This window comes from Vanellus vanellus, assembly GCF_965231255.1.
Source record: "Vanellus vanellus genome assembly, chromosome: 3".
In the NCBI taxonomy this organism is placed as follows: domain Eukaryota; kingdom Metazoa; phylum Chordata; class Aves; order Charadriiformes; family Charadriidae; genus Vanellus; species Vanellus vanellus.
The window spans coordinates 79,792,711-79,819,357 of NC_138907.1; the positions used below are offsets into that span (position 1 = coordinate 79,792,711).

General features: G+C 40.8%; 1 protein-coding gene across 1 annotated transcript in view; it reads left to right on the top strand.

Annotated features, from left to right (window-relative positions):
• PREP (prolyl endopeptidase) overlaps positions 1–26,647 on the top strand; it is a 111,992-nt gene that overhangs the window by 48,701 nt on the left and 36,644 nt on the right. The window contains exons 8-10 of the mRNA XM_082480997.1: positions 8,974–9,165; positions 19,894–20,091; positions 22,214–22,317. Of these exons, the coding sequence (XP_082337123.1) occupies positions 8,974–9,165; positions 19,894–20,091; positions 22,214–22,317 (494 nt within the window). The remainder of the gene's footprint in view (positions 1–8,973; positions 9,166–19,893; positions 20,092–22,213; positions 22,318–26,647) is intronic.

Here is a 26,647-nt window from a genome sequence, read left to right on the forward strand (position 1 = left end):
CCAGGGAAGTGGTGGAGTCAAATTCCCTGGAGGTATTTAAGACATGTAGATGTGGTGCTTAAGGACATGGTTTAGCGGTGGACTTGGCAGTGCTAGGTTAGCTGTTGGACTTGATGATCTTAAAGGTCTTTTCCAACCTAAACAATTCCATGATTCTATTTTCTTCCAGAAATGAAGATGAAAAGAAATCCAGAGTTCAAAGAGTAGATACAAAGACTTTGTAAAATTTACCTTAAAATACAGTGAGGTAAGAAGGAAATAGTATGACAACTTAATTAAAATTAAGATTTTTTTTTTTTATTTTCACGGGATTTAAGACCTAACATAGAGACACACTCATTTCTGTTAATAAAAATTTCAGTAAAATATGTACTTCTCTTAAAGGAATGGAGAATACATAGAAAATGGAATAAAGTAAATAAGTTGAAAGAGCTTAATAATGCATGTACTTATGGGACTTCTGCTTTTTTATGGCTTTTTTTCAGTGTCCAGCTCTTGGAACTGAAAGTGTTAAGGCTGTGAAGTTACTCTCCTCTTACACCCTACTAGGATGTGCTTTTGTGTAGATGTATGTGTTGATTTATCTGTCAGTAGCAAAGTATTGAACTAAACTAGCATGTTTTGCTGTCTTCTGTCTCCTGTGCTGGTAGTACTGAATGCATTGATCATTCAAGTTTAGGAGGTGGATGTGTTATAATCCTAGTGTAAAGTGTACATAAATACCATATGCTCTAAAGTTACGGTTTTGCATGTAGATACTCATTGTGGATGTTACTATATATATATGGAATCACAAAACCAAAGTTACACTGGTTTTAAGGCTTTTCTGTGAGCAAGTTAGATTTAAGGGCATTTTTGTTTTGATTTTTATTTTCAATTTGTTTAAAAAAAAATCTTCTTTATTGAAATGGTCCAGCAAATTATCAAGATGAAAGGCAAACTGAATTCTAAATAACTGACGAACAGCTATCAAAATTAATTAAATTTAGAAAGTCATACCTGTAGCTATAGTTAGAGGCTCAGTTGTTAAGGCTGAAGATGACTGGCTGGGTTTGTTTTGTTTTTCAGGTGTTGTTAACATTCCAGTTATGATTTGGAGACAAACACATTATATGCTTATCTTCCAGTACCTCCCTGAAAAATCAATTCAGAGTAAAATCTGAGAGCTGAGTGGAAGTTTACCTGCTTAACGCATGTACTATAATGAAATTTGGCATGGCTATTTTGGGTAGAAAGCCTGTCCCATCGTTGAGCCAAATGTCTTGGTTCACTTCCTGAGCATTCTCAGCACTGCCCCTTAGTCAGAAAAACTGTCTTACAAAAAAAATGTAACTGACAAGTTAGATTGGAATATGAATATATGGAGATTAAAATTTATATTGTCGCCTGATAATTTTGACTGCTAGAGTACATGAAAAAAGCTGAATGAGAGTGTTTATGTTGTGAAATTTTTTTTTTACAACATCAGATTAAAAAAACCTACCATTTGTTGATTGCTAAGCCATGTTGGTCCATTCAGCACAGTGGAGAGGTTATTTGCCACAAATGGATTGTTTGGCCTTTCCATGAAACACAAAATAAGGAAGGAAGTATTGAGAATATTTTGTGAACTGATGAACAGTGACTCTCAGCCACTCTATCCTTTATGTCTGAAAGAGGGTTGATAACAGGCTTTCTGTGATCGTTATTGCTGTTATAATCAGTTTGTTCAAATTAGCTTTTCCTTCTATAGTTGTCATCATTCAGCTACAAACCTGCTTCATCACACAGAGTGCTCTCAGCAGACCAATGAATGTATTGCTATGTTCAGAGGCCAAAACAAGTTTAAGGGCTTAATCTGTGATGCTTACTGATACAATTTCCCTTTTGATCTCCTATGGATCCAAAAATTTTGTTTAAAAAATCTGTCTGTACGCTTTGTGTTGCTTTTTTCCTAAACATTGCAGAAGAAGGGCCAGCTCTGTAGGATTATGATTTTCTGTTGTGTGGCATGGATTTATTGTCCATTGAATAAAGGTTATAAATCCTCTACCTGCAATTCCTATTGTAATGCAATTATTTGATGATGGATAACTGGGCTTGTATAAGGTAGATAGGCAAAAGCACCTATAGCTCTTCAACAATGTGTTTTAGTGGAAGGACGGGCAGAGGAAAGTAATATAGCAGCAGTATACGGTAAACTGTCAACCTCATGCTTTTCCTGCATATGATAAAACTGTCTCATTATACGCTTATGTGGATTGAACTGAAATCTTCAGTGGCTCTGGTGTTAAGGATAAGGGATCCTGAACTACAAATGTCACTTCTCAGTGGCTCTCCTCAAAGACAGATGTTCTCAGAGGGCTGTTGGTTAAACCTGCAAGTCTCTGTCAAGATCCAGTTCTCCACCTCCTCTCTTCCCTCCTTTCTTTTAAAGAAGAATGAACTGAGTGCCCCTCCTTGGCCTTGGTTTTTGAAGGACATTTTAAAGTCATAACTTGTAGACTAAGCACACTAAGCAGTTGCTGCCATGGAGAGGAGAGATGTCCCGTCTATCTCCTTGTGCGCCTGAACTATCTAACGCTGTCCCCTCCTGTTGAGTCAGTCAGCGTCTTCACTCGTCTGACCCTGTGATTAGGTGATTGTACTCACTAATTTGTCATGGGGGTGGGGGGAAACCTGTAAAATAGAGAGAGAGAGACTAGTTTTCTTGTAGGTTAGCTAATTTAATCAGCTTTACTAGTCACTCAGGCAAATGCTAAGCCGAGCATGAAGGTGGAGACAGGCTGATAGAGGAGGTGGGAAGAATGGGAGGGTGCAGTTTTGCTGCAGTCAAGCTTAATATATTGGCTCATTGCTAATGAAAAATGTTGCTCTTCCTCTGCCTTCCTCTCTGCCGCTGCCTTACCGCATACCGGCTGCCTTCACAGAATCACAGAATTTTCAGAGTTGGAAGGGACCTCTAGAGATCATCTAGTCCAACTCCCTTGCTAAAGCAGGATTGCCTAGAGCACATTACTCAGGACTGCATCCAGGCAGGTCTTGAAAATCTCCAGAGAAGGGGACTCTGCCATCTCCTTGGGCAGCCTGTTCCAGTGCTCTGTCACCCTCATCGTAAAGAAGTTTTTCCATGTACTTGAACGGAACTTCCTATGTTCCAACTTGTGCCCATTGCCCCTCGTCCTGTCACTGGGAACCATTGAAAAGAGCCTGGCTCCATCCTCCTTCAACCCACCCTTTAGATACTTGTACGCAACAATAAGGTCTCCCCTCAGCCTTCTCCAGGCTAAAGAGTCCCAGCTCTCTCAGCCTTTCCTCATAAGGGAGATGCTCCAATCCCTTAATCATCTTAGTTACCCTACGCTGGACTCTCTCCAGCAGTTCTCTGTCCCTCTTGAACTGGGGAGCCCAAAACTGGACACAGTATTCCAGTTGTGGCCTCACCAGTGCAGGGTAGAGGGGAAGAATGACCTCCTTCAACGTACTGGCCACACTCTTCCCTATGCAGCCCAGGATTCCATTGGCCTTTTTGGCAACAAGGGCACATTGCTTGCTCATGGATAATTTACTGTCTACCACGACCCCCAGATCCTTCTCCTCAGAACTACTTCCCAGCAGGTCCACCCCTAACCTATACTGGTGCCTAGCATTCTTCCTCCCCAGGTGCAGGACCTTGCACTTGGTTTTGTTGAACCTCATTAGGTTCTTCTCTGCCCAGCTTTCCAGCCTGTCCAGGTCATGCTGGATAGCAGCACGGCCCTCTGGGGTGTCAGCCACCCCACCCAGTTTGGTATCATCAGCAAACTTGCTGAGGATACACTCTGTCCCCTCATCCAGGTCATTGATGAATATATTAAACAAAATTGGACCGAGTATTGACCCCTGGGGAACACCACTGGTTACAGGCCTCCAACTAGACTCTGTGCCGCTGATCACAACCCTGTGAGTTCTGTCACACAGCCGGTTCCCAATCACCTCATCTACCCCATACTTCCTCAGCTTCCTAATGAGGATGTCATGGGAGACAGTGTCAAAAGCCTTGCTAAAGTCAAGGTAGATGACATCCACGACTCTCCCCTCATCCAGCCAACCAGTTATAACATCATAGAAAGCTATCAGATTGGTCAAGCACAATTTACCCTTGGTAAATCCATGTTGACCACTTCCAATAACTTCCTGTTCCTCAACGTGTTTGGAGATGACATCCAGAATGAGTCGCTCCATTACCTTCCCAGGGACAGAGGTGAGACTAACTGGCCTGTAGTTCTCTGGGTCCTCCTTCTTGCCTTTTTTGAAGATTGGAGTGATGTCAGCCTTCCTCCAGTCCTCAGACACCTCTCGTGTTCTCCATGACCGTTCAAAGACTATGGAGAGTGGTCTAGCAATAACATCTGCCAGCTCTCTCAGCACTTGTGGGTGCGTGCCATCAGGGCCCATGGACTTATGAATGTCCAGCTTGGCCAAGTGGTCTCTGACCCGGTCCTCCTCAACTGAGGGAAAATCTTCCTTTCTCCAGACCTTCCCCCTTGCCTCCAGGGTTTGGGATTCATGAGGGACAGCTTTAGCAGTGAAGACCGAAGAAAAGAAGGCATTCAGTAACTCTGCCTTCTCTGTGTCTTCCACCGCTAGGGCACCCGTCTCATTCATCAGTGGACCTACATTTTCCTTGGTCTTCCTTTTTCTATTGATATACTGAAAGAATCTCTTCTTATTATCTTTAACTGCAGTGGCCAAGCTGAGTTCTGATTGAGCTTTGGCCCTTCTCATTTTCCCCCTGCGTAGCTTTGTTATATCTTGATAGTCCTCATAAGTTGCCAACCCCCTTTTCAAGAGAATGTAAGCTTTCCTTTTTTTTTCCCTGAGGTCCAGCCAAAGCTCTCTATTTAGCCAGGCTGGTCTTCCCCATTGGCTCGTTTTTTGGGACATGGGGATGGCTTTCTGCTGTGCTTCTAAGAGCACCTGCTTGAAGTATGCCCAGCCTTCCTTCCTGGGTACCTTTGCCCTTCAGAACTGCCTCCCAAGGGACACTCTCGACCATGCTCCTATACAGGCTAAAGTCTGCCCTTCGGAAGTCCAAAGTGGCAGTTCTGCTGGCTCCCCGCCTTGCTTCACCAAGAATTGAAAACTCTACCGTTTCGTGATCACTCTGTCCAAGACATCCTCCAACCTTTACATCCCCCACAAGACCTTCTCTGTTAAGAAACAGTAGGTCCAGTAGGGCACTTCCCCTAGTTGGTTCCTTCACCAGCTGTGTTAGGAAGTTGTCTTCTACGCACTCCGGGAACCTCCATGACTGTTCCCTCTCTGCTGCGTAGTATTTCCAGCAGACATCTGAGAAGTCCCCCACGAAAACAAAGGCAAGTGATCACGAGACCTCTGCCAGCTGCTTATAGAATATTTCATCAGTTTCTACATCCTGATTGGGGGGTCCATAACAAACTCCCATCACGATGTCTTCCTTATTGGCCTTCCCCTTGATTCTTACCCATAAACACTCAACGCTGTCATTCACATTAAGTTCCAGACATTCAAAACTGCCCCTAACATAGAGGGCCACCCCACCACCTCTCTTTTCTTGCCTGTCCCTTCTGAAAAGTTGGTAGCCCTTGATCACAGCACTCCACTTGTGTGAGTCTTCCCACCACATTTCTGTTATGGCAACTATATCATAGTTTCCTTGCTGTACAATGGCCTCCAGCTCCTTCTGTTTATTCCCTGTACTGTGTGCATTAGTGTAGATGCACTTCAGCTGGGCTAATTGTCCTGCCGCTTTTTTGGGGGGACAAGCCTTAATTCCCACCTGATCATGCTCAGGCACTTCTGTAGTTACCAAATTATCACTACCCCTCATGTCTTCATTGCCACATGAATCACCATCCCCCGCCCTCAGTGAGACCCACTGCAAGACCTTGCTAACACTTTTACCCAGAAGCACTGGTACGCTGCTCCCAGGCACCACTTTAGTAATCCTGGTTTTATCCCCGTCCCCCTTCAAACCTAGTTTAAAGCCCTTGTATGTAGCGGCACTCCTCTGCGCGAGCAGTGAGCTGCTTCAGGCAGAGAAAGAGAAACCTTTATGTTACAGCACAATTATTATTATTTTTTTCAGTCATTTAACTTGTTGAACCAGCTCACTACTAGGGCAGGTAAGCAAAAGGGAAGCGGCAGGGTAGGAGTAACGCAATGAAGGACAGACTCCTCTTTAGCGATGATTAAATGTTAGCTCAACTCCGCAGCAAGGCCAGAGCCCTTGGCAGGGGGGCAGTGCCAGGCTAGTAAGCTGTGTGGGCCTGCCTCTCCATTGTGCTGTCACTGGTGTGACCTGGGGTAAATGGTGTCTGTCCTTCTCCCCCTGCCCCCAAGCAGTTTTCAGCCATGTTAGTGCCCAATGAACTGGCTGTGCTGGTCAGCAGGCTGTTACTCCCAGCCCGATGGAGAGAACTAAGCAGGGCCATCTAAGGCAACACTAGAACATCACTTTCAGTTGCGGGCCACAGCTGGATGAGCTGCAACCAGCCTTTAAGATGCATCCTCTTATGTCTGATATCTGTCTCATTGCAAAGGGTTTCTTCCTCTCACTGGAAAACTATATCACATACTCCCTACAGTAGCAAATGTACCTGATGTAACTGTCTCTTTCAACTGCCTGTAATTGCCTCGTTACCGCCTCTTAACTTAGACTAGATATTGGCCTATTTAACCACTTCAGTGAGACAATGGTTTAGGTAATTCATCTGCACTATTTGTCTTCTAAGGACTATATAACATCCACTTTAACAAGATGAATGGTCTTGATTTTGTAGTAACAACTTAGTGTATCCTCGTAGAATATCAACCCTCTTGCTGTTTTACTAGCTGTTCATTTGGGAGTGAATGAACGAGTTGCAAGGCAGCAATGTAAATCCCTAATGGCACGTTATTGTCCTTTCTCTTCATGGAATCCAACTTTTGTTACAGTCATGGAGACTGCAGTTATTGTGTGCATTTGCCATTTAAAAAATGAGTTTTTTCAACAGTCTGGGGATTCCTTTTTATGAAGTCTTGTTCTTCTTTAGTAGGATGGTTTCATTCTGTCAGATACTATAATACAAATGTTCCAATATTGTTACAGGTTATACTGCAGTTAAGTTTTTATTTACTAAAATGCTTGTGCGTGTGACTTGAGATCTTAAAACGGTTTCACTGGTGCGTATCAGAGTTCACTGTAGGCTGGATATCCTTTGTTTTACTGGGCATTAAAGCAGGTTTTCTCTATAGAACTCTGAGCACCTGGAGGGACTTGGCAGGATTTTTCTTCAACATGAAATCTCTCGAGAAGGACAAAACTTTGGACCTCAGCGAAAATCAAGATTTAACATACAATTGGTTCACTCAGAGACAGGATACTAAATCGACTGGATGATCTGGAAAGTCTGTATTACAGCTCTGTGAAAAGTAGAATTTAATTGGCTAATCTATCACTTTGCATGAAAAGACAGGGAAGTTTTCCTTAAACCGAAACAGCAATTAAGAGATAGGAGCTTTATGAATGTACTAGGCCTGGCTATACTCTCTTATTACATTTAATGGGTTTAAAATGACCTTAGCCATCTCACTGCTTCCTCAATTATTCTTTTCCTTTTTTTAAACTTACAGTAATTACGGCTCAGCTATGATCTACATCCATTACCCTGCTAAGCTTTTAATATAAAATAAGCTGATGTGCTGTTTTATTGGCACAAACGTTCTATTACAGAGTTTCATGAACAAATTTATGCACAGTTTATTTGTTTATACTTAAAAGCAAAGACACAACCTTTAGTTTTAGGAAAGAGGCAGGGAGTGTGCCAAATGTTATTTTTAAGAGATAAAAGCTTTTATTTCACGTATCAATAAGGATTCTGATTTTTCAGCATAGCTAATAGATGATGCTTGTAATAGTAAGTTTGGTTGATAGGCTGGGTTGTAGATATAACAAGCATATTACATATCTGATCTAGCCTTGCTGCTTTTTCTTTCTACTAGCCTCTAAACCTATTGCAAAACAGTAAAATGGGACTAAAAAGTAGTGGAGTCTTTCAGTCCCAACTCCAGGTTCAGTCAATACTAAGACTGTGGTACGAAGTGAGTAAACTGAGGTAATTCATGTTTGAGAAATGTGCTTCTATTAGCAAGTGTGATATTCCAGAAGGTTGATGGGGAAAATGCAATTTCATTCTTCACAAACACAGAAGTTAACATTTTAGCATACTGTCTGTAGTGGTCCTTTGGTGGTGACAAGCTTCTGCAGAACAACACTTCAGGAATGTTGTTTTTGAATTGACAAGGAAATTCCTGATATTGAAATTTACTGTACTCATACAAATAGCATCATTTATATTCTGTGGGAAGTCCTAGGATTTTAAGGAGGATGGAAAACTTTCCACTTTAAGAAAAAGTAACTTTTTTTTTTGTTTCAGAAAGGAAAAAAAATTATAATTGAATAGTAATTTAAAAAAAACTATTGAAAATAAAATTGAAAAATAAAATATTGAAAGGTTAGTGTAGAGTCCTTTGACTCAGCTGTGGCTCCTCATTCCAAGAAGTCTGTAGAAATGGGGGCTTCTGAGCTCCATTAGCAAGAACCTGATGTGCTTGGTAGCGTTGGCTCTGTGGCAGTCAGTGTGGTAGAAGCACCTCTCTGAGCTTTCCAGCAGGCCCTTAGGAAAGCTAGTGAAACGCTAGCTGTAGTTGTGTGAGTGTTCTGCATGTATTTTTCTAGAAATTCCCCAAAACCGGGATGTTAACATGTCAGTGAACTGGCCTTTTTCCACTGCAGCCTATTAATCTGGAGAAGTATTTGTAAGTTCTTAATATTTAGTACATATTTGGCCCTTTTCATAGCTGTACCTCTTCTGGTTGCTGCTGTTGTTCAAGAAGGAACCTACAGCAATTGTCTGGAAGACCTTGCCCTCAGGTGTTACAAAGTTTTGTTTCAGGAGGTGAAGAAGTTATATTATATGTTTGATCTTGCAGGAATTCTTCAATGGGTGAAGCTGATAGATAACTTTGAGGCTGAATATGAATATATCACCAATGAAGGAACAGTGTTCACTTTCAAGACAAACCGTCATTCTCCAAATTACCGGTTAATCAACATTGACTTCAGTGACCCAGAGGAATCCAAATGGAAAGTTCTCATCCCTGAACATGAAAGAGATGTTCTAGGTAAGAGTTCATGTCAAGTAAAAGACTTTTGGTTCTGCTTTTTTCAAATTAATTCAGTAATTAGTCTATTGAGTGAACTTGTACAGCCCTTCTTTCTTTTTTTCCTGTATTTAAACTTTGTTTAGGATTTTCGATTAAAAGACTTCCTTCTCTCTCTCTCTCTCAAACATTCTGTGTGGCCATAGTGAAGTTGCTTCATCTGTCCTTGTTTTAATTCTGTGGAAATCAGGGGAAGGTATTTTCCTGCTTCATGTCAGTGTAGTAAATGTTTACTAGACAGTCAGGGATTACAGCAACAGGAACTTTGTAAGCAGAAAGAAGGGAAGGAGCAAACCTGGCAGTAGCTCAGCATACTATGAACAGAGATGGTCAGAGTTTGAGACAGGATTTTTTGTTGTTCCTGGGATAAGTGTTTCAAGATAACACTTGAAAAAAAGCCTTGGGAAAGTTGAGGGGCTTGGAATTCTCTAAGTATAAAAGCGAGTTCAAAACATAAATCTGGATTTGATATGATTAAAATAAAGGTGTATTTTTTAATCTCATCATTTTTGGGAAAGTTCTGTTAAAACTTAGAATTAGTTTCAGGTAATACAGAAAAACCTCTTTTTTGACAGATGCTTTGTGTACATTTCTGTAGTCTGTTCTCCATACAGTACAAGATACAATTATGATTTATCTGACTACCATAATTATAGCTATTCAAAAAGACTCTGCTTTTTTAGTATTAATCCATACAAATTCATTCACATTTACTACTTTTCCAGTGAAGGGCTGCTTTGTAGAATGAGTAGAATTCTCTGTGTGTTTGATTTGATATGATATATACAGTAACTCCTGTCTTTCCTCACTAAGACAAACCTATTTGACTACTATTTAAAATTCCTCTTATGATCTTGCTTTTCAAGACACCTAATAAAAAAAAAAAATCTTAATTTCTGTCTGTATTTCACCATGTGTCCTGCATGATTTCTGCCAACAGCCTAGACAAAGTATGTCCCCAGTATGACATAAATTGTGACTCTGAGCATGCCCAGAATTGTAGTGACTGTGCAAAGGACCAGGGTCTACAATATTGCAAGAATTTTGGTAAACACAAAAGTAGCAAATTAGAGCTTAGTGAGACACAGATCTTTTTCTTAAGATTGTGAACTCTTCGAATGAGGAACCACCTGCATCTTAAATGAAGTACCTAACCAGAGAATAAATAATAGGTGTAAGTGAAAAATGGCTTGCAAGTGTTAATTTCTGATTGCGTGTGAATTTGCTGACAGTCTGTGAAGCTGTGCTTAAGTTATGAGGAACAGCAATTTATAAATCAGGACCAAGTTGAAGAGTTGACTTAGAGATAGTGAGTGTCCAAATGGAATGGGACAGAAACATGCGATTGACATGAAATGTGGTTACCGTATGTGGATTTACCTGAGATACAGTTTGGCAGCCAAAGGAGCTTTGACCAGTGGCTATATGGGCATTGGCTATATATTCCTTCTCAGTAAAATAAAGGCCAGATCTGCAGTATAGTGAAGAGCAGTATTTAGCTCAACTCTATTTTGGTTTCATTCTAAAGGCAAAGTTGTGCTGAGTTCATGTTTGTACACGTGCAAAAAAAAATTTAATGCATGCAACACTCCTTTAATGGCTTATACATGACAACCTTGACTATACAAACATAACAAGAGCTACATTTAGAAAACTGAAAGTCCAGATAAATGGGTTTGCTGAGGGCGCTGGCCTTCAGACTGTAAACACAACAGGCATTCAGCTCTTAAACACTGAAAGGCAAACATAATCTGTCATATGAAACCATCAGAGTGACTTTCAGGAGTCTGTTGTGTGTCATTAAGCTTCTGCTGTATTTGAATGTGAAGCCAGAGTAGGCAATTGTATGTCCACTTCTCTCTCTACCTCTTTGGAGAGGTACATAAAGGAATTGGATTAAATTAACAAACGAAAGCATCTCCATAAGATGAGTTTAAGTAGATCTTAGTACTACAGTAAAGTAAGTTTGAATTGTTGCTTCTTTGTGGCAGGCACTTGCAAATTAGTGTTGTATCCTCAGCACCGAGATAAGGGAGTTTTATCAGGAGATTGTAGCCCCGAATGAATAAAAAAACTGCTCCTTCATTTGATGAAGTCAGCAAGCCAGCCAATCTCTATGTCATGTTGTTATAATCATTCCAAGATTTGGTTTAGAAAAACATAAATATAGCAGAAGGCAGTTAATTCATTGTCTTGAAAATCTTGCAGTCAAGTGAATTTGATTTTTCGTGATCAAGAGATGACAATGTAATGAAATGCCTTCTGCAAAAGCTAGGACCGTAGTGATCCAAAGGGTAAATGAGTATTGCTTGTCCAGTGAGCTGCTTGTCCAATTCTACATATGTGTGGGAGAGAATTTTTACCAAGATGTAATTAGCTGTATTGGAATTTCTTTATAAACATTAGAGCTAGTGATGCTGTAGGTGACAAATGTGTTTTAGTGGGGTATATAGATACTCCGCTCAGAAGTCTCCTACTTTGGTGTGATCTGCCTGGTAGCCATAGCCACCTTCATTTCTATGTGTTAACTTAGATTCAGTTTCATAAAATCTGCACCATGCAGGTATAGAAATAGATTTATTTATGAATAATAAATTCAGGATTAAGAATTATGAAGCTCTGCCAGTGTCCATCAATAGCAAAAAGAAATTCCACAAAGTATCATAATGCATTCTTAGGGAAGATGCTGTAGCTAATATAATCTAACCAAGAAATAAACACACATGCCTACAAGGTGGTGTAAATGTCATCTGGTTTCTTCAACATATTCTTCAAGATAGACTTTTTTTATTGGCTTTGAGCTTTTTGTTTTCAGAATTGTTTATAAACGAGCTAATTTGGGAAATACAGGGAAAAAAACAAACATGTTCCTGCAATGAGGTTGTCCACACACCTCATTTTACAACTCTGCAGGGATTTCACACAGAGTTGAGGTAAATTTAGATCTCTCTGAGCTGACAGGAAGAAATAAATGACAGCTATTTTAAAATGAAATTTAAGGGGGGCCTCAGAACATATTGGAGTGTGATGAGACTCATTTCCTCCCCTTTGGAGTTTGTTTATGAAGTGTTACTTTTCATTTTCAGGGAGTCTAAAATAGAACCGTAGGAGAGATTTACATCTAATGCTGAACTAGTGCTTTAAATGACCACATAGCTGCAAGTAGGTGTGCTGAATTAATTAGAAGGCAGCTATGAAACTGTAAGAGCAGACTGATCATTACAGACGATGCAACCCTGGTTCTAAGGCATAGGATAAACCTGCTGTCTTTGGAAGGTTAAATAATTAATTTTGAGAACTGTGACCCCCTGAAAGTGCCCGATACTGGTAGAGCAGGGCAATTTAAGAGTAGCAGTTATATCCAGCCCTGTACTTGTGACAATGAAAAGAAAAACAGAGCATATCTCCTGAGTAAGGAGGGCGGAGAAATAAGACATATTACTGAATGTGTCATAGACGGGGTGAGTGGTCTTGAACAGTTCCTTGAATCTCAGTTGGCTGTTTAACAAGCAGGGGCAAAGCTAGCAATGCTCCTGTACCTTGTACACATCTACACACCTAAACTCAGTGCATGTAAAATGCTTCCCTTCCTTCAGCTGGAGTGTGCATTTCAAGTGAAAAATAGTACTTTTCTTAATACCTTTAACCTGCTAGCTAATTCATAAGTTAATTCATGAGTTTGGGGAGCAGAGTTACTGCAACTGAAATGCATCTTTTGGCACTGTAGTGAAACCAGGAGGGAAAGTCTGGAATGAATACCACGAAATTGTTGATCCTGAATGACAAGGATGTGCATGGGTGTGAGTAATCCCTCATGTTCATCTCGGCTGTCAGGAAGCTTGTGCGCTCCATTACACTGTGGTGTTTTTCAGAGTACCCATAGTTTTACGCACTTGGGAGTTTTGCTTGCAAAGCGGGTGCCTGAAGGATTGTGTGACTGTTCTGAGGAGTTGTTGTGTGTCCTTGTGTGTATAGCCCAGAGGAAGCACCCTGCGGAGACAGCGAGTGCAGAAGTGTGGCAGAGAGGAGGAAATTGGCTGCAGTGCAAAAGACCAGATTGATAAGCCTCTACTGTGAAATGTGGGGGAAAAAAAAAAAAAAACCAACAAAAAAAAACCCAACAAACAACAAACCAGCTGGGATGTGGCTTAGCTCCAGTGTTTCCCAGCAACAAATGCACCCCCTAAGATCTGGCCAAGCCAGATACAGTCCCTCAGTCACTGGGGACGTGGAGAGAGGATGCGGTCCAGATGCATGTCCCTCACTGGAAGTTTTATTCTGCTCGCCTGATAGGGCTCTTGTGGCTCTGTTTAACTCTGTTTACCATGGAAAACCTGTATCAATCACAGACGACTAAAGCCTGTAGGTTACTTAAGGAAGCATTACTCCTGATGTTTGCAGCTTCAGAAGAGCTTTGCCCCACACACACTCTGTCTCTTCATTTGTATGTCTCATACTGAGATGTGGAGTGTAAAACTCTTGTCTCATTGAAATTGGTTGGAGCTTTTCCATTAACTTAAACATGGCAGGCTGTCACTGAGGATGGTGTCTCAGAGAGAAGACATATGCCTTTTCATATGTTGTGAGGGCTCATCAACATTTGCTCACATGTTTCAGAATGATTCATGTTTTATTCTGTAAATTGCTCATGCTTTTCTTGCAAGTCGAGCCATAAGTAGCCTTGAGTGGTGGTTATGGGTCATTTTAATTGAGATCAGCATGAATACCTGTTGATCTGCAGGGACACTGAAGTTAATGGTCACTGTCTGTGATGACCAAAGAAACCAAAATGATCTTCCACATCTATTTTCCAGCTAAAGCTTTGACAGTCCATTAAAATATATTCATTATTTGTTGAGTGGATGCACAAGCACATTGTACAGCAAGTAACTCAGGAGTTTCTGCTGAAGACATGGCTACCTAGCTCTTCTAGCTTGGTGTGTTCTCCATCAACATTTCAGCATGCAGCTGTCAAAGCATGTTTGTACAGTTGGACACTTAACATGCTGTAGCTACTGCTGCAGAACTAAAAGGTTAGGACTGTCATAAGTAATTAAGGTTAGTGGCACAGATGTTTGGTGTGAGGATTCAACCTTTTTTCCTGAAACTATTTCAAAAGTTGTTCATAGCAACATTGCTGGTGCCGAGTTAGCGGCATGCCTTTGCTACTAATGAAAGCTGTCAAAATAAAAGAGCTTTTGGAAAGTAGCAGTATATGAATTTCTAAAAGGTTGAACTAGAACTTCTAGAGGTGGTTGAGCTCAGTTTTCTAGGCCTTGTTAAGAAGTATGATTGCTCTAGCTCAAATTTAACTAATTAAGAGTTGTGTGTAACCTATTGTAGTCATCAAGGTGGTCACCATCGTCTTCAGAGAGAAGTGGACAGTACCAAGAATAATTCTTCATCCCTGCTTTCACTACCTACAAGTGCCTCCAAGTGTGTCCATCTCTTTCTGATGCCTGAGGCTCAGGTTGGAAGAGGCAACCTCAATGTGTTTGTTGTTTAGTAAAATCAATCCTTTGCCTGATGGGTATTGTAAGTAGGTGGATTGCAAGCATGCTGGAGAACAATTCATACATTTCGGTGGAACTGTGAGAATAACTGCTCTGTTCATTGGTATGAAATAAACTGACCCTATGCAATAGAGAGGTATGAATAATTGGGTGAACTGCATTCTAAAGGTGCTTATTTCTGTCCATTGTCTATAAAGGGAGCCTACAGCAACAGTGTCAGGCTTAGCTTTTAGACACGTGAAGCTTGCAAGCACACAATCTTACAAGCTTCCAGGAGGTACAGAGACATGCAGGATGCGTTCTGCAAAGCATGAGCAAAACCAAGGAGGCTGACTGCTAATGCAACAAACCCGACAGTATCTGCAGTTCTCAGTGCTGAGTATGGGAGTAACAGAGATTCAGCTTGTAGCTTGCAGTCAATAAATAGCTCTTGTTAATAATTCAGCATTGGTTTTAGCTTGCTATGTATATAAGTGTTGGTTCTTAGTGTCTTTTTTTTTTTCTTCTGCTCTTCAAGTCTGCTTCGATGTTCAGCTCTGTTTTGATTTTTGCATTTCTTTGTAGTTTCCATTACTGTAAGTTTTGGAGGCAGTCAGCAATGCACAAAAACCAGTTATAACACAGGTATTATACCCAGAAGCTGTGTTCCTAAATCTCATGGAATGTTTTAAAAACATTTTGCATTGTCATCTTATCTGTTATCCTCACCTTGCTGAGAGCATCTAATTTGTAAACCAAAGAGGTGATGGTTAATATTGCTGCTTCCTAGGCAAGTTCTTCAATAGCAGGAATCCCCACATAAGCCAGCAGCCTTACCCCTGGGCAATTGAATCTTTTTAATAAAAGAGTAATATCTCTTCATAATATGTAAGTTGAAGTAATAATGTACTTTGACTTTTAATGAAAACATCCATTAAACTGCAATGCTTCATCAAACGACTAGTGAGGAATTAAGAGTCATCACGAATTTAATTTTAAAATAAAGATTGCTTATTTTAAGTGTTCTGGCTGAAGCAAAACTACATATTGCATACATTTGAAGTTGACCAGAGAGTGTCTGTAATCCATTTTGTGAAACTGTAAATGTCAGGAAATTTTGAGAGTAAAACTGGATATTTTAGTTACAGCTGTTACTGAGAATACCAGTGGAGTTCATGTGATCTCATACTTATTGCAGAGCAGTTAATTCTCCAGGCAAAAATGGTGTGTTATGGTAGGGATGCTATTTTTTCAATTCATATTTTGTGTTAGTAAAGAAGTTATACATGTGAATGTTGGCAGATTAGTGCGATGGCAGTGTAATAAATATTTTAAATGACTGCATATTCTCCTTGTTCATAGAATCATAGAATAGTTTGGGTTGGAAGGGACCTTTAAAGGTCATCTAGTTCCAACCCCACTTTCATGGAAAGGGACAGCTTCTACTAGACCAGGTTACTTAAAGCCTCGTCCAACCTGGCCTTGAATGTTTCCAGGAATGGCGCATCTACCACCTCTCTGGGCAACCTGTTCCAGTGTTTCACCACTCTTACTGTAAAAAATTTCTTCCTTATATCTAGTCTAAATCTACCCTCTTTTCGTTTAAAGCCATTACCCCTTGTCCTGTCACAACAGGCCCTGCTAAAAAGTCTGTCCCCATCTTTCCTGTAGGCCCCCTTTAAGTACTGGACAGCTGCAATAAGGTCTCCCTGGAGCCTTCTCTTTTCCAGGCTGAACAACCCCAACTCTCTCAGCTTGTCCTTATAGGAGAAGTGCTCCTGCCCTCTGATCATTTTTGTGGCCCTTCTCTGGACCCACTCCAGCAGGTCTGTGTCGTTCCTGTGCTGAGGGCTCCAGATGCAGTATTCCAGGTGGGGTCTCACCAGAGCAGAGCAGAGGAGCAGAATCACCTCCCTTGACCTGCTGGCCACGCTTCTTTTGATCCAGCCCAGGATATGGTTGGTTTTCTGGGCTGTGAGTGCACATTACTGGCTCGTGTTGAACTTCTCATCAACGAACACCCCCCAAGTCCTCCTCCTCAGGGCTGCTCAATCCATTCTCTGCCCAGCCTGTATATGTGTTTGGGATTGCCCCAACCCAGGTGCAGGACCCTGAACTTGGCCTTGTTGAATCTCACGAGGCTCGCATGTGCTCACTTCTCCAGCCTGTTCAGGTCGCTCTGGATTGCCTCCTGTCCACCAGGCATGTCAACCACACCACTTAGCTTGGTGTTGTCTGCAGACTTGCTGAGGGTGCGCTTGATACCACTGTCTATATCGCTGATGAAGATATTGAATAGTACTGGTCCCAATACAGACCCTGAGGGACACCACTTGTCACCAGTCTCCATCTGGACATGGAGCTGTTGACCACTGCCCTCTGGATGTGACCATCCAATGAGTTCCTCAGCTAATGAACAGTCCACCCATCAAATCCATACCTCTCCAGTTTAGGTTCATACAGTTGTTGTTCATAAAGAATGAGGCTATATTTCAAAATATGTCATTGGATATTACAATTAAACTTACAAAGTTCATTCTGTTCTCCAGCCTCAGTGAAGAAATTCAGGTCACTCCGAAGCTAAAATTACACATCCGTTACTAATTTATAAACAGTGTTATGTTCACAAAATCACAGAATGGTAGGGATTGGAAGGGACCTTTGGAGATCGTCTAGTCCAACCCCCCTGCCAGAGCAGGTTCGCCTAGAGCAGGTTGGACAGGAATGCATCCAGGCGGGTTTTGAGTATCTCCAGAGAAGAAGTCTCTACAATCTCTCTGGACAGCCTGTTCCAGTGCTCTGGCACAAGATAGAAGATACAGCACGTGTTGTGCTGTATCTTACTATTTCAGGTCACGGCTTCATGGTTGAAATTTCGATTAGTGTTGTACTCTGGGGCTTTAGTTAGAAAATTCCCAGATTTAGGCTAGAAGCTCATGAGGGAGTTAGAAAGTCTGGGGGGAAAAAATAATCAGTGGTGGTCTTTGGGAAAAGAGGAGTAGTAAAGCTTTTTTTTTGGTGTTTATGTAACAAATTTATATGGCTAGAAAGTCAGACTAATGTTAAATTTCGGTGGTCCTTCAGGAACAAGCTAAAAGGACAGTAGGCTCTGTCAAGTTATTAGAATTTGAAGGTCTTCAAGCTCTAGGGGGTCATGACAAACCTGAACTGCATATGAAAGCATGGACTGTTAAAGAAGCTAATTTTTACAGAATAATGAGTTTTGACCTTCAATTCAGAAAGAGCTTGTTACCCTTACTGACAGTGGCACATGATACAACTTTGAACTTTTGTTCTGGAACCTGAATGTGCAAAGATGCATTTATAAGGCTGTCTTCAGTACAATTCTGTGCATTCAAATTACTTGGGTTTATAGGACTTTAGAGAAACTGGAAAGAACTATTAAAATATGAATAATGTAAAATATCATAAAACTGATATTCAGTCAGTTTTGCCTTGCTTCTGTTTTGGTTTTGATGTTTTTTCCTCCCCATCTCACAGTACTACTTTGACATTACAGCGTGGCCCAGTCAGTCCTACCTGATTTTTCTTGGTCGTTTGATTCCATCTTTTCATTTTTTGCTTCCAGCAGATAAGAGAAGGCATTATGCAATGCTGGTGGGACCTTGCCCATGATTTAGGTTTCCAGTCTGACTTGTGAGGGGAGAAGTTGCATGTGCATAGTTGGAAGAGGACAAGAATCACCACCTCACATAGTCCTACAAACAAAAAAAATGTCCCTTGTTACCTCCTTCCAGATACTTTTTCTTGACTTTTAACCTTGTTTTTACTTTGTCTTGTTTGTATTTGATTCATAAATTAATGAAAAATTGAAATACTTCTGTTGCGAAGTAGGGAAACCAGGTTTTTAAATGACAGAAATACTAAGATGAAGAGGTTTCAGTCTTTCTCCTGTCTGCATGAGTTAAATAGATTTGTCACAAAAGATCTAAAGCAAATGACATAGGAGAGAATGTTACATGATATATTTTGGGTGAACTGGAGCCGTGAAGAGTTTCTACATTTCACAGGATATAAAGATGGGGATTGAAGTGAGATGGTCAGTAGAACTTCAGGGATTTTTGTAGCCAAGACCTTTTTTTTTTTTTTAATCCGTTTGGATTTTCCAAAGTCTAATTAAAAAAATAAGCATTCTACGAAAAAGTTCCCATATCTCTGGTAATTATTCTGAGGAATAAATTCAGAATGTGAAAGGTTCTGTGATGCAGAAGCTCTCATTCCTGCACAGCTGCACAGCCCAGGTGGGCAGCTCTGCAGGGGCCCAGGACTGCCAGGAGAGGCATAAAGGAGATGAATCTCTGCAGAGCGCTTTGTTCCTGGGACCTTTTGCCAGATTGAGTTCACTGTGCTGCATCTTGTTCCTACAGTCTCAAGAATGCCGTTTAACATTAGCATCTTGAATAAACAGGGTTGGGGTTTGGTTTTGTTTTTTTTTTTTTTTTTTTTTCAAAAATCGTGTGTTGAGGATACTGCTGTACAGTCTCAAGAATGCTGTTTAACATTAGCATCTTGAATAAACAGGGTTGGGTTTTGGTTTTGGTTTGTTTTTTTTTTTCAAAAATCGTGTGTTGAGGATATCACCTCAGAATAGCCTTTCTCTTACACCTGCTAGAGCTTGCTTACGAGAATAGCCTCCTGCATACTTAGGCAATAAAAACAAGATGAATAACAACCTCTAGGTTCTATACTTTAATGTGCAATACAGGATCATGTGTCTTATTGTTCTTATTAGTTTAGCTTGAGTCTAAATCTTAATGATTTGTTTTATTTTCATGCATTTCCATAAGTATGGCTGGCAAAGATAAATGTTTGCTTGGGTTTTGCATTGAAATATGTGATATTTAAGAGCAGTATTGATCTATAAGCACCCCAAATGCATAAGCATCTTGGTTAAGCAATTCTTTATTCCTGTGTCTGCATAAATTAGCTTCAAGTGGCATGGTTAGTGCATATCCAAAGAATATCAACCTTTCCTTTTGGGTTCACTTTTTTGTTTCAGAAGGCAGGTGACTTCTAAAGATGTAAGAGTTAAACTCAATCGGTGTCATAAATTTTGGTGCATGTATTTAAGTATGCTAAAGAATTTTAGAATCAGATTATGTCTGATTGTTTTCTTTCTTACAATTTTTTTTACTGTATTTTCTGTGGCTTTGTTTTTCTTTTCCACACTCTGCAGAATGGGTTGCTTGTGTGAGGTCCAACTTTCTGGTTTTGTGCTATCTGCACGATGTGAAGAACATCCTGCAACTTCATGACCTAGCTACTGGTGCACATCTCAAGACTTTCCCCCTAGAGGTTGGCAGTATTGTGGGATATAGTGGCCAAAAGAAGGACACCGAAATATTCTATCAGTTTACTTCCTTTTTGTCTCCAGGTAAGGTTGGTTTTGTTCCCTTAGTTGTTCCTTTTCCTGGGAACAATATCCTTCTCGTTTTCTGTTGTTTAATAGTTATTAGGTATATCTAAGATGGAGATGAAACTGCTTCCCCCATGTAGTAAGTAGTCGTTGTACACTTCAAAATGTACCAGTCCTTAATCCATGAAGCCTAAATAACATACTACTAATATTTGAGAGTCCTGCATGGAGAAATTATGCAAGATTGGCTTGTACTAGAGATGAAATCGTAGTATTCTCACAGCTCTTGCTTCATACAGCAAGATACAAGTTTGCAAATCCTGTAGAAGAAAATCATTAATATATTTAATGTGATTTTCATCAGATTTTCATCACCATTTTGAAGAACATTAACAAAAAGTCACAAAAATTCTTTCTCTCATAGCTTTGTGATTCATTTATGCATAGCCTTATTAGAGCATTACTGTCTATTTTTACAACACTTGGTGGTGTTGAATTGCTGTAGGAATCCTCTTTGTACTATCCCGCAAAGCCAGAGCTGTCCAAAGCATTGTTTAATACATGTGTGGGACACCAGTAAGTATTCAGGATTTTGAATAGGAAGCAAATTTTTATGCAGTTGTCAAGCTAGTATATGAAAGAAAACATATTTGCTGTTGTCTCTCTTTTTTTTTCTTTCTTTATGGCCCAAACAATCAAGAGCAAATACAGGACAGGATTCAAATATGGAGAGGGGAGATAGGCTCCAGAATCTTTATCTTATTCCAGGGTTGTGGGTGATCATGAATCATAAGATGATCAAAAATGTTCTTATAGCATCTGATACATATTTTTGCTCTGTTTCAGTTAGAGCACAGCCTCATTGCAAAATGGCTGTATAATAGTTTTGATAGGTTTGCTGGTTTTGCTAGAAAGGATTGTGTCAAATTATCAAAACTGTGTTTCAAGCTTAGCAGATGTGTGATGAATTTCCTATTATTATCTTACTGTTTACATAACCAGAAATATGATATATTACGTTTCCACTTCCTCTTTTAAACAACATTCAGTTCATTGCAGCCATTGCAAGTCCTGTCCACCTCGGTTAATTTTATTACATTGAGGTCCCTGTAGAGGGCTTTTTGCCTTAATTTTTAGTGTTCTTTTCCCTAATATATGTTCAAAATTTTACAGAGACCAGGATTGTTGTAAACCAGAAAAACAAAGAATGATTAACACTGAGGTTAGCTTTATGTATCATATGCATCTGTAGTATATCCACAAATATTAGGATTTTGTAGTATGTTAACCAGTGTGCAAAGGCAACAATAATCACACTGTATGGCACATGCTCAAGTGTTATTAGGGTTGAATGACAGGAAATGTGATTTGTAGTCTAAATGCAAAATTCTTCTTGGCTAATTACACATCTATGTAGTGTCTAGGCTGCTACAGTCTCTGTGATTCTGCCTGTGCTGCAACCCAGAAGATTTATACTGCTTATAAACATAAATTTTCTCATGTGCACAATCCTTTGGAAATCAAAGGGACAACTCAAGCAAGTGAAGTTGCCTTCCAACCTGCAGGATCATGATGTAAAATAAATTATACGAGACCAAATTCTCTTGAGTTACATAGGTAACCTGTGCTAGTCTGCCACAGTTTCAAGTGGGTGATCATCTCTTTCCATTATCTGGGGGTCCATTTGAATTGTAATTTCAAAATATTTTATCATAAAGAGAATAATGTTGACTTGAGTGAAATTCTTGATATATTTATTCTCAGTCTGGTGGCTCTAGAGGAGATGTTTTTAGAACTGACTTTATACTTCTTTCTTCCACATTATCATTCTCAATAAGTGCTATGTAACTGTATGAAAACAAATCTTTTTTTTCCCATTTGGTTAACCTGCTTTGGATACCTGGCTTTGTATGGGCGGTGAGAATTACTATTTCTGTACAGAAAGCCTTTGCACCCTTCCTAGATGAAGTGTATATATATACACGTTAAATTATGTATTAACTGAAAGAATGTGTCTGGAGCTACTGTTTTTCTCCCTGCTGAGTTACCTTTGCCATTCATTACTCCATCACAGTGCCTAAACCAGCATCCTTTTAATGATGGACATGCACTAAGCTGACAAACTTGCACTCTATTTCAGGTATTATATATCACTGTGATCTGACCAAAGAGGAACTGGAGCCAAGAGTTTTCCGGGAGGTGACTGTGAAAGGATTTGATCCTTCAGTTTACCAGACAATTCAGGTAATAAACATAAATCCTGCTGTCTTGCTGTAGTCATTTATGCAAGAGTTTAATAGAATTGCACTTGGCTAAGGATGAGAGTGCTTTGATTAGCTCCTGGCTTGCAGGTCTGTGTATGTTCTGAAGGAATTCCACCAAGTCTTGTTAGAGAATTTAGAAGATGCCACTGCAAGTAACCGGGGCAGACTCAATCCTTAGTCTTCTTATGTTATGAGGCAGTATGTTCTCTAATTTTTTCCCATGTTACAGTATTCTTTGATACTCATTTTAACATCAAGCTGCTGCTTTTCCATGTTTATGTATTTCTTCCACCAGGGCAACTTGGCATGGCTCCCATAGGCAAGTGTGTGATAGGGCAAGGCTTAAGGGCAGTGGAGAAGGACAGGAAACTTGGAATAGCCAGTTGTCTTCCAGGCACTTCCACAGTATTCCAGGGCCCACCATGGGAAGTGGCAACAATATATTAAACACTTCTGTCCCCACCACTTACATATCGGAATAGTGATGGATTTTTGCCACAAGTTCGTACTGTGGCTCTCTTATCAAGACCTCAGGAAGAAATGGGAGGAAAGAAGGAAATGCATTGATTCATTTGTAGCTGGCATCAAATACAAAATCTGACATAGAACTATGAAAAGTCTTAACCATGATAATTTGGAAGGAAAGCAGGAAAACATCTAGTGACGTGAACAGAAAAATCACGTTCATTCATGCTGCGTAAGAATTTCCCATCCTGTCCATGTTTCCAAGAAGTGCCATTGTGTTCATGAATGCTTGCAGTGCTGGAACTACTAGAACAAGGAGCAAAAGATACAAGCAATTTAAAGTACATACATATATGCAATTAACATTTCTAATGTAAAACCCCATGAAGCAATTATTGTACAGGTCTAACAGATTTTAGTATTATATGTTTAAATTGTTTGGGACAGGAACCCTTCTTTTCTCACTGTACACTACCTAGTACTATAGGGTCTGGGTCCATGGGATATTGCTTCAGCGCTTAATAAATAGTAGGTTAGTGCTGCATTAATATTCTCTTTTAACTGTTTCCCAAGGTTCTAATGAGTCATTGGCTGTCCATGAATAAAGAATTAAAAGACAAACATATTTGTCCCCTGTAGCATGTTTTCATGAAAAACAGGTGCTGCCAAATATGCCTACTGCCTCTTGGGAGGGCAAGATTCCATGGATGGTTTATAAACCCAGCAAAGGCTCAAATTTCCTGAGAGGCTTTTTGCCTTGATAAAAGAAAGGCCCTTGGATTTAAAAGTTTGCACACGTAGGGTTAAAATTACAGACATGGGTGATCTACAAACTGGTTCTGTGAGATGTGAACATGGAGAGAAATGAGTAAAGTCTTTCCGAGCAAGGTCTAATGCTGTTCAATAAATTCCCCAGGAATCTAGAGAATAAAATCTTTGCTGATAAAGTATTTGGAGTCAATGAAGATTGGCAGATAACAAAGTAAGAAGGACAACAGGTTACTGATTTATAACGATGTGAACTGCTTGTTAAACGATCCCATTATGACAATCTGCATTTCAGTATACTCAAGTGAGGGTAAGACATCTGGGAACCAGGGAGGGATTTATCCCGCTTCAAAATCTGAAATCAGGTAGGCTCTCTTTGCAATCCCTGAAAGGCCATAAGCTGCATCTACAGTAACAAGCAGTGTGGCATAATTGCAGGATTGAAATGGCTCGTGCTGAAGATCCAGTGTCTGTTTTGAGAATTTTACTTTGGACGAGATGTCATCCTGTCTTTTGAACTGAATTTCCATTATCAGTTGAAGTGGTTTTGGTGCACTCCTGGAGTGTATCTGCCACTTGAGTTTCATCCAGAAGGAATCCCATCTGCATACACTGAAACCTCTCTGCTGTGGGAAATGAGAGTGGTGAGGAGAATTGTTTTAGAACCACACTTCTCTTTTGAACTGAAATGCTATTGTAGGTGCACCGAAGGCTCAAACAGGTTTCTCAGTTCAGTGGCATGAAGACTCCTTTGCCAGGTGCCTATTCCTCACATGTAACTGAAGGCATATAAGAATTAGCTAAGTTTAAGGCTTATAAAGTTAACAGAAATTACTCCTATGAAAAACAATGTAAGCTAAAGATAATATGGAACAGGTTCAGGGAAATAACAGGGCTCTTTGTAGACAACTGCTTTGACCTCATAACAAGTATTGTGACTAAAAATATTATGCAAAATATACATATTTTTAGTAAGGGAACTTTCCACTAAACACAGCTTTTGTAAGTCCCTGATAAAATAGTATGCCCTGGTCAGGAAGATGTGGAACTTCTAGAGAGAGTTCATACAAATTTGTTGAAACAGTTAGAAGTCTAGAAAAACAATCATTATATTGTGATGCTTAGCATATTTAATACCTGCAATTTATAGCAGAAATATTGGAGGGTGGATTAGTTACATGTAGCATTTTGCATCCACACAGTAAGAGTGGAATAGAGGATTTACAGGGATGGGGAGCAGAGTGAAGCCCCTGTAGTCCAAAGGGAAATGGTGAGGGACCTGCTTCAGCACCTGGAGGTGCACAAATCTATGGGGCCGGATGGGATCCATCCAAGGGTGCTGAGAGAGCTGGCGGAAGTGCTCACCGGCCCACTGTGCATCATTTATGAACAGTCCTGGATAACTGGGGAGGTCCCAGCTGACTGGAGGTTGGCAAATGTGACGCCCATCCATAAGAAGGGCCGGAAGGAGGATCCAGGGAACTACAGGCCAGTCAGTCTGACATCGGTGCCTGGGAAGGTCATGGAGCAGATCATCCTCAGTGCCATCACACGGCACATGCAAGAGAACAGGGTGATCAGGCCCAGTCAGCATGGCTTTGTGAAAGGCAGGTCATGCCTGTCAAACCTGATCTCCTTCTATGACAAGGTGACCCACTTGCTGGACAAGGGAAAAGCTGTGGATGTTGTCTACCTGGATTTTTGCAAGGCTTTTGACACCGTTTCCCATAGCATTCTCCTGGAGAAACTGGCTGCTCATGGCCTGGACAGGTATACTCTTCGTTGGGTAAAAAACTGGCTGGATGGCCGTGTCCAGAGAGTGGTGGTAAATGGAGTTAAATCCAGTTGGTGTCCAGTGACGAGTGGTGTCCCCCAGGGATCGGTGCTGGGGCCCGTTCTCTTTAATATCTTTATCAACGATCTGGATGAGGGGATCGAGTGCTCCCTCAGTAAGTTCGCAGACGACACTAAACTGGGGGGGCGTGTTGATCTGCTTGAGGGTAGATTGGCTCTGCAGAGGGATCTGGACAGGCTGGACAGATGGGCTGAGGCCAATGGTATGAGGTTCAACAAGGCCAAGTGTCGGGTCCTGCACTTGGGTCACAACAACCCCATGCAGCGCTACAGACTGGGGGCGGAGTGGCTCGAAAGCTGCCTGGCAGAAAAGGACCTGGGGGTGTTGGTGGACAACCGGCTGAGCATGAGCCAGCAGTGTGCCCAGGCAGCCAAGAAGGCCAACACCATCCTGGCCTGCATCAGGAATAGTGTGGTGAGCCGGACTAGGGAAGTAATCATCCCCCTGTACTCGGCACTGGTGAGGCCTCACCTCGAGTACTGTGTTCAGTTTTGGGCCCCTCACTACAAGAAGGACATTGAGGTGTTGGAGCGTGTCCAGAGAAGGGCTACAAAGCTGGTGAAGGGTCTGGAGGACAAACCTTATGAGGAACGACTGAGGGATCTGGGGTTGTTTAGCCTGGAGAAGAGGAGGCTGAGGGGAGACCTTATCACCCTCTACAACTACCTGAAAGGAGGTTTTAGAGAGATGGGAGCTGACCTCTTCTCCCTGGCGACAAGTGATAGGACAAGAGGAAATGGGTTCAAGTTACGTCAGGGCAGGTTTAGATTAGATGTTAGGAAGCATTTTTTCACTGAAAGGGTTATTAAACATTGGAATAAGCTGCCCAGAGAGGTGGTGGATTCACCATCCCTGGAGGTGTTTAAGAAAAGGGTAGATGAGGTGCTTAGGGACATGGTTTAGGAGTGGTGGTGTTTTTATCAGGGTAGGTTAATGGTTGGACTTGATGATCTTAAAGGTCCCTTCCAACCTCACTGATTCTATGATTCTATGATTCTATGATTCTATGATTTTTCTTTGTGTAGAAAAAGGTATAATGTGATCCAGTGCCTAAAGTGGAACTTATTTAAGTTTAGCCTAGAAAAAGGTGAAATGACCCAGGAGATATAGTCAAGCAACAGTGTGACAGCATGGCTTGGAGTATTTGAAAGGAAATGAGCTATTTTTCTTAATTTCTTATTTTTAATTTTGCCTCTGGCATATACACAGGACAGATTCTCTA